This window comes from Coturnix japonica, unplaced genomic scaffold, assembly GCF_001577835.2.
Source record: "Coturnix japonica isolate 7356 unplaced genomic scaffold, Coturnix japonica 2.1 chrUnrandom886, whole genome shotgun sequence".
NCBI lineage: Eukaryota > Metazoa > Chordata > Aves > Galliformes > Phasianidae > Coturnix > Coturnix japonica.
This window is the reverse complement of record NW_015440239.1, coordinates 7,798-16,706: the sequence shown is the minus strand read 5'-3', so window position 1 is coordinate 16,706 and position 8,909 is coordinate 7,798. Positions and strand designations below refer to the sequence as shown.

The following is an 8,909-nucleotide window of genomic DNA, read 5'->3' as shown; positions in this document are numbered from 1 at the left end:
CTTAAATGGGCGGTGGGGAGGTCCCTTAAAATGGGGGGGGTCTCATTATAGTGGGGGGGGGTCCTTAATGCGGGGCAGGGTCTTTATTATATGGGGGGGCGTCCTTTTTAATTTGGGGGGGGGGTCCTTTTAAATGGGGGGGTCCCTATAATAGGCTTGGGGGGGGTCCCTTTTAATTTGGGGGGGGCTTTAATTGGGGGGGGGGTCCCTTAAAATAGGGGGAGGGTCCCTTTAAGAGGGTCTGGGGGTCCCTTTTAATTGGGGGGGGGTCTCATTATGGGGGGGTTCCCTCTTTAATTGGGGCAAGTCCTTTAAATGGGAGGGGCCCTTTAAGGGGGGGGGGTCCCTTAATGGGGGCAGGGTCTTTATTTATATGGGGGGGGTCCTTTAATTGGGGGGGGTCCCTATAATAGTGGGGGGGGTCCCTTTAAATTGGGGGGGTTTCACTATATGGGGGGGGTCTTCATTATGGGGGGGGGTCCCTTTAATGGGGCAGGGTCCCTTTAATTGGGGGGGGGGCCCTTCAAATGGGGTCCTTAACTGCGGGGGGGCTCATTATAGGGGGGGCTGGGGTCTTATTATGGGGGGGGTCCCTTTAAAATGGGGGGGGGCTTTAAATCTGGAGGGTGTCCCTTTAATGGGGGGGGTCTCATTATAGGGGGTCCATGGGATCCCTTAATGGGGGGCTTGAATTGGCGGGGGGGGGGTCTCTTTTAATGGGGGGTGGTCTATTATGCAGGGGGTCTCATTATATGGGGATGCGGGTCTCATTATGGGGGGGCGGCCGGTAATTAGGGGGGGAGCGGTCCCTTTACAGAGGGGGTCCTTAAATAGGGGGGTCCTTAAATAGGGGGGTGGTCCCTTTAAAGGGGAGGGTCTTAGGGGCGTCTTAGATGGGGGAGGGGTTCCGATTAATTGGGGGGGGTCTCACTTATGTGGGGGTGGGTCCTTTAAGGGGGGTCCCTTAAATTGGGGTTTGGGGGGTCCCATGGGGGTCCTGTGTTAATTGTCTGGGGGTCTTCATGGGCCAATGGTCTCTGTGCCCCACAGGCCGTACTGACAGCGTATCCCTGAGCGCTGTGGCCTCCAATGACGTCGTACCCGTGAGACCCCATAGATATGGGGGGATGTGGGGCTGATGTGGGTCTCTTCCTCCCACCCCACAGCCAGAGGTCCCCTGGCCATTCTATGGGGCAGCTATGGGGCAGCTATGGGGCATGATGTGGGTCTATCTGTCTCCTCCCCCTGCTGGAGACTCCCTAGCCATCTATGGGCAGCTAGGGGCAGCTAGGGCTGCTATGGGCTGGCCTATGGGGCTGCTTATGGGGCTGCTTGGGCAGCTATGGGGCAGCTATGGGGCAGCTATGGGCTTGCTATGGGGCAGCTATGGGGCAGCTATGGGGCTGCTATAGGGCAGCTATGGGGCAGCTTATGGGGCAATGCTATGGCAGCCTATGGGGCAGCTATGGGGCTGCTATGGGGCTGCTTGGGCAGCTATGGGGCTGCTATGGGGCAGCTATGGGCAGCTTATGGGTTCTGGATTGTGGGTCTATCTGTCTCTCCCCATAGCTGGAGGTCCCTTAGCCATTCTATGGGGCAGCTATGGGGCAGCTATGGCGGCAGCTATCAGGGGCTGCTATGGGGGCTGCTATGGGAAGAGAGACAGCTTATTGGGGCTGCTATGGGCGAGCCTATGGGGCATGCTATGGGGCAGAGGGGGGCCATTTAGGGTCTCTATGGGGCAGCTATGGGTCTGATATGGGTCTATCTGTCTCTCCCGCATAGCCGGGAGGTCCTTTACGCCGTTCTATGTGGTGGCTGGGCCCGAGGCGGGCGCTGCCGTGGGGCTGCTATGGGGCAGCTATGGGGCAGGCTTATGGGGCTGCTATGGGGCAGCTATGGGGCATGTCTATGGGCACGCTATGGGGCGAAGCTATGGGGACTGCGCTATGTGGGCAGCTATGGGGCTGCTATGGGGGCAGCTAGTGGGGGCAGCTATGGGGTGCTATGGGGCAGCTATGGGGCAGCGTAATTGGGGCTGGCTATGGGGCAGCCTATTGCGGCTGCTAATGCGGGTGCTATGAGATGGGTGCTAGGCTTATGGGGCAGCTTATGGGGCTGCTATGGGGCAGCTAGGGGCTAGCTATGGGGCAGCTATGGGGCAGCTAAGGGGTGCTATGGGGCAGCTATGGGGGCTGCTATGGGGCAGCTTATGGGCAGCTATGAGGGCTGCTGTGGGGCAGCTAGGGGCAGCTATGGGGCTTGCTATGGGGCAGCTCTGGGGGCAGCTATGGGGCTGCTATGGGGCAGCTATGGGGGCAGCTATGGGGCTGCTATGGGGCTGCTATGGGCAGCTATGGGGCTGCTATGGGGCTGCTATGCGGGCAGCTATTGGGGCTGCTATGGGGCAGCTATGGGGCTGCTATTGGGGCAGCTATGGGGCTGCTATGGGGCAGCTCTATGGGGCTGCTATGGGGCTGCTATGGGGCAGCTATGGGTCTGATGTGTGTCTCTCTGTCTCTCCCCATAGCTGGAGGTCCTTTAGCTGTTCTATGGGGCGGGCTGGGCCCCGAGGCGGGCGCTGCCGTGGGGCTGTGCTCGTTCCTTGGGGCCGCATTCGCTGCCGCAGCCGCAGCTTTGGGGGCGGCCGAGCTGCTGACGGTGGGTACTGCGCCTTTAAGGGGGGGGGTATGGTAATGAGGGGGCGGGGATATGCTAATAGGGGCGGGGATATGCTAATAGGGTGGGTACTGCGCCTTTAAGGGGGGGGTATGGTAATGAGGGGGCGGGGATATGCTAATAGGGGCTGGGATATGCTAATAGGGGGAGTACTGCGCCTTTAAGGGGGGGGGGTGTATGCAAATAGGTGTCGGGTTGTGGTTGTGTGGGGGCGTGGCTATGCAAATATGGGGCGGGGTTGTTGCAATAGGGAGTTGGGTTGTTGACCTATAGGGGGCGGGGTTATGCAAATATAGGGGTGGGGTTATGGTAATGAGGAGGTTGGGCTATAGAGGGTTGTTTAAATAAGGGGCCGGGTTATGCAAATGTGGGGGCGGGGCTTAAGGGCGGAGATGTTGGGGGCGTGGCCTAAGGGCAGCCTTCTTGTTGTTTAATGGCGGCCATCTTGGGGGCGTGGCCTAATGGCAGCCATCTTGTTTTAGGGCGGCCATCTTGGGGGCGTGGTCTCAGGTCGGCCATCTTGGGGGCGTGGCTTAATGGCGGCCATCTTGTTTTAGGGCGGCCATCTTGGGGGCATAGTTTGAGGGCGGCCATATTGGGCGGCCATCTTGTGGGCATGGCCAATGGCTGCCATCTTGTTTTAGGGCGGCCATCTTGTTGTTTAATGGCAGCCATCTTGTGTCCTGATGGCGGCCATCTTGTTTTAAGGCGGCCATCTTGGGGGCGTGGCCTAATGGCGGCCATCTTGTTGTTTAAGGGTGGCCATCTTGTTTTAAGGCGGCCATCTTGGAGGCGTGGCCTAAGGGCGGCCATATTGGGCTGCCATCTTGTAGGCGTGGTCTCGGGGCGGCCATCTTGTTTTATGGCGGCCATCTTGTTCTTTAATGGCGGCCATCTTGTTTAAAGGCGGCCATCTTGGGGGCGTGGCCTAATGGCAGCCATATAGGGCGGCCATCTTGGGGGTGTCGTCTCCGGGCGGCCATCTTGGGGGCGTGGCTTAAGTGCAGCCATCTTGGGGGCGTGGCCTAATGGCGGCCATCTTGTTTTAGGGCGGCCATCTTGGGGGCATGGTTTATAGGCGGCCATATTGGGGGTGTGGCCTAATGGCGGCCATCTTGGGGGCGTGGCCTAATGGTGGCCATCTTGTTTTAAGGCGGCCATCTTGTTGTTTAATGGCAGCCATCTTGGGGGCATGGTTTAAAGGGCAGCCATCTTGTTTTAGGGCGGCCATTTTGTGGGCATGGCTTAAGGGCGGCCACTTTGTTTAAAGGCAGCCATCTTGGAAGTGTGGCCTCATGGCGGCCATCTTGGGTGGCCATCTTGGGGGCATGGCCTAATGGCAGCCATCTTGGGGGCGTGGTTTGAGGGCGGCCATCTTGTGGGCGTGGCCTAAGGGCGGCCATCTTGTGTCCTGATGGCGGCCATCTTGGGGGCGTTGTTTGTGGGCGGCCATCTTGTGGGAGTGGCCTAAGGGCAGCCATCTTGTTTAAAGGCGGCCATATTGGGGGCGTGGCCTAAGGGCGGCCATATTGGGGGCGTGGATTATGGGTGGCCATATTGGGGGCGTGGTTTGTGGGCAGCCATCTTGTCGGCGTGGCCTAAGGGCAGCCATCTTGTTTTAGGGTGGCCATCTTGTTTAAAGGTGGCCATATTGGGGGCGTGGCCTAATGGCGGCCATCTTGGGGGCGTGGCTTAAGGGCAGCCATCTTGTTTTAGGGCGACCATCTTGGGGGGATGGTTTATAGGCGGCCATCTTGGGGGAGTGGATTATGGGCGGCCATATTGGGGGCGTGGATTAAAGGGCAGCCATCTTGTTTTAGGGCGGCCATCTTGTTTAAAGGCGGCCATTTTGTAGGCGTGGCTTTAGGGTGGCCATCTTGGGCGGCCATTTTGGGGGCGTGGCCTAAGGGCGGCCATCTTGTTTTAGGGCGGCCATCTTGTTTTCTCACGGCGGCCATCTTGTTTAAAGGCGGCCATCTTGGGGGCGTGGCTTAAGGGCGGCCATCTTGTTGTTTAATGGCGGCCATCTTGTTTTAGGGCGGCCATCTTGTTTTCTAATGGCGGCCATCTTGTGTTCTCACGGCGGCCATCTTGTCTCCCAGGTGTACGTGCTGCCCCCGTCGGCCATCTTGTTGTTTAATGGCGGCCATTTTGGTTTAGGGCGGCCATCTTGTTTCCCAGGTGTACGTGCTGCCCCCGTCGGCCATCTTGTTGTTTAATGGCGGCCATCTTGTTTTAGGGCGGCCATCTTGTTTTAGGGCGGCCATCTTGTTTTAGGACAGCCATCTTGTGGGCGTGGCTTAAGGGCGGCCATATTGGGTGGCCATATTAGGGGCGTGGCTTAAGGGTGGCCATATTGGGGGCGTGGCCTAATGGCGGCCATCTTGTTTTAGGGTGGCCATCTTGTTGTTTAATGGCAGCCATCTTGGGAGCGTGGCCTAAGGGCAGCCATCTTGTTTTAGGGCAGCCATCTTGTTTTATGGCGGCCATTTTGTGGGCGTGGCTTAAGGGCGGCCATCTTGTTTTAAGGCAGCCATCTTGGGAGGCCATCTTGGGGGCGTGGCCGAAGGGCGGCCATCTTGTGTCCTGATGGCGGCCATCTTGGGGGCGTGGCCTAATGGTGGCCATCTTGTTTTAGGGCAGCCATCTTGTGTTCTCACGGCGGCCATCTTGTCTTCCCAGGTGTACGTTCTCCCCCCGTCGGCCATGTTGCCGCTGTCCCGGCTGAACAGCGGCCGCAGTTACGGCTCCGCCATGTTGGTTCTATTGGGGCTGGGGGCGGCCGCCCCACACGGGCCCCACGTGGCCTCATTGGGCCCCATTGGGGTGGGGCTGACGCTGCTGGCGCTGCAGGGCGGGGCCATCAGAGCCGCCATGACGGGAACCAGGAACGGGTAAGGGCGGATAATGAGATGCTAATGACATGCTAATGAGATGGTAATGGGATGAGAATGAGATGATAATGGGATGAGAATGAGATGGTAATGGGATGATAATGGGATGCTAATGAGATGAGAATGAGATGATAATGAGATGGTAATGGGATGATAATGAAATGCTAATGAGATGGTAATGGGATGGTAATGGGATGATAATGAAATGCTAATGAGATGATAATGGGATGAGAATGAGATGCGAATGAGATGATAATGGGATGGTAATGAGATGCTAATGGGATGATAATGAGATGATGATGGGATGCTAATGGGCCCCCAATGTCACCCCATAAGGCCCCAATGTCACCCCATAGGGCCCCATAGGGCCCCAATGTCATCCCATAGGACCCCAATATCACCCCATAGAACCCAGTGTCACCCCATAGACCCCAATGTCACCCCATAGGACCCCAAAATCACCCCATAGGACCCTAATGTCACCCCATAGGACCCAAAATCACCCCATAGGGCCCAATGTCACCCCATAGGGCCCAGTGTCACCCCATAGGGCCTCAAAATCACCCCATAGCCCCCAATGTCACCCCATAGGGCCCCATAGGACCCCAATGTCACCCCATAGACCCCAATGTCACCCCATAGGGCCCCAATGTCACTCCATAGGACCCTAATGTCACCCCATAGACCCCAATGTCACCCCATGGGACCCCAAAATCACCCCATAGAACCCAATGTCACCCCATAGGGCCCCATAGGATCCCAATATCACCCCATAGCCCCCAATGCCGCCCCATAGGGCCCCATAGGACCCCAATGTCACCCCATAGGATCTCAGTGTCACTCCATAAGACCCCATTGGACCCCAATGTTACCCCATAGGGCCCAATGTCACCCCATAGGGCCCCATAGGATCCCAATGTCACCCCATTGGACCCCATAGGACCCCAATGTCACCCCATAGGGTCCCAATGTCACCCCATAGGGCCCCATAGGATCCCAATGTCACCCCATTGGACACCATAGGACCCCAATATCACCCCATAGCCCCCAATGTCACCCCATAAAATCCCAGTGTCACCCCATAGCCCCCAATGTCACCCCATAGGGCCCCATAGGACCCCAGTGTGACCCCATGGGACCCCAATGTCACCCCATTGGACCCCATAGGGCCCCAATGTCGCCCCATAGGGCCCCATAGGACCCAAAATCACCCCATGGGACCCCAATATCACCCCATAGGATCCCAATATCACCCCATAGGATCCCAATATCACCCCATAGCCCCCAATGTCACCCCATAGGGCCCCAATGTCACCCCATAGGGCCCAATGTCACCCCATAGGGCCCCATAGGACCCCAATGTGACCCCATGGGACCCCAATATCACCCCATAGGGCCCCAGTGTCGCCCCATAGGATCCCAATGTCGCCCCATAGGATCCCAATATCACCCCATAGGATCCCAATGTCACCCCATAGTGCCCCATGTCACCCCATAGAACCCCATGTCACCCCATTGGACCCAAATGTCACCCCATAGCCCCCCAATGTCACCCCATAGGGTCCCATTGTTGCCCCATAGGACCCCATAGGGCCCCATATCACCCCATAGACCCCAATGTCACCCCATAGACCCCAGTGTCACCCCATAGGGCCCCAATGTCGCCCCATAGGGCCCCATAGGATCCCAATGTCACCCCATAGGGCCCCAATGTCACCCCATAGTGCCCCATATCACCCCATAGGACCCCAATGTCGCCCCATAGGACCCCAATGTCGCCCCATAGGGCCCAGTGTCACCTCATAGGGCCCCAGTGTCACCCCATAGACCCCAATGTCACCCCATAGGGCCCCAATGTCACCCCATAGACCCCAATGTCACCCCATAGGGCCCCAATGTCGCCCCATAGGGCCCCATAGGACCCCAATGTCACCCCATAGGGCCCCAGTGTCACCCCATAGGGCCCCAATGTCACCCCATAGGATCCCAATGTCGCCCCCATAGGAACCCCATTAGCGGATCCCAAATGTCACCCCATAGGCCCCCCAATGTCACCCATTTTAGGGGGAACCCAATGTCACCCCATAGGGGCCCATAGGACCCCCAATTATCACCCCATAGACCCCAAATGTTCACCCCATAGGGCCCCAATGTCACCCCATAGGGCCCCAATGGTCACCCCATTAGGAACCCCATGGATCCCCAATGTCACCCCATAGCCCCCACTAGTGGTTCCACCATAGGCCCCAATTTCACCCCAATAGGGCCCCATAGGGATCCCCATGTCACCCCATAGCCCCAATGTCCACCCGCCATAGGCCCCACACTATCACCCCATAGGACCCATAGGATCCCAATATCACCCCCCAGTAGCCCCCAGTGTCACCCCATAGACCCCAATGTCACCCCATAGGGCCCCCAGTGTCACCCTCATAGGCCCCATAGGATCCCAAAATGTTCACCCCATAGGACGCCCAATGTCACCCCATAGGACCCCAATGTCATCCCATAGCCCCCAATGCCGCCCCATAGCCCCCCAATGTCACCCCATAGACCCCAATGTCGCCCCATAGGGCCCCAATGTCACCCCATAGGGCCCCATAGGACCCTAATGTCACCCCATTGGACCCCATAGGACCCCAAAATCACCCCATAGGATCCCAATGTCACCCCATAGGGCCCCAATATCACCCCATAGGACCCCAGTGTCACCCCATAGCCCCCAATGTCACCCCATAGGGTCCCAATGTTGCCCCATAGGACCCCATAGGGCCCCATATCACCCCATAGACCCCAATGTCACCCCATAGGCCCCAATGTCACCCCATAGGGCCCCAATGTCGCCCCATAGGGCCCCATAGGATCCCAATGTCACCCCATAGGGCCCCAGTGTCACCCCATAGGATCCCAATATCACCCCATAGCCCCCAATGCCGCCCCATAGGGCCCCATAGGATCCCAATGTCACCCCATAGACCCCAATGTCACCCCATAGGGCCCCATAGTGCCCCATATCACCCCATATCGCCCCATAGCAGCTCACTCTTACCCTATATTTCCTCATTCCGCCTTTACCAGCATTAATTACTATTAATTAATTAACATCCCCCCCCCCAGGCTGTGTCTGCCCCCCCCCAGCTCCCCCCTGGCCCCACTGCAGCCCTGCCCGCCCCATAGCGACAACAGCAGCAGCTCCACTGCCCCACAACTGGCTGTTCCAGGGCCCAGCACCGACCTGCTGGCACGTGAGTGCTATGGGGGGGCACCTCTGCCCCATAACTGCCCCATAACTGCCCCATAACCGCCCTATAACCACCCCATAACTGCCCCATAACC

General features: G+C 58.0%; 1 protein-coding gene across 1 annotated transcript; it reads left to right on the top strand.

Moving 5' to 3' along the window:
• Positions 1-2,530: 2,530 nt before the first annotated feature.
• LOC116652718 (solute carrier family 12 member 6-like) lies at positions 2,531-8,903 on the top strand (the record flags this gene model as incomplete). Its single annotated transcript, XM_032441946.1, has 3 exons — positions 2,531-2,661; positions 5,362-5,573; positions 8,691-8,903. Coding segments are annotated over 3 exons (527 nt in total), but the record flags the coding sequence as incomplete, so codon positions are not given.
• Positions 8,904-8,909: the final 6 nt, after the last annotated feature.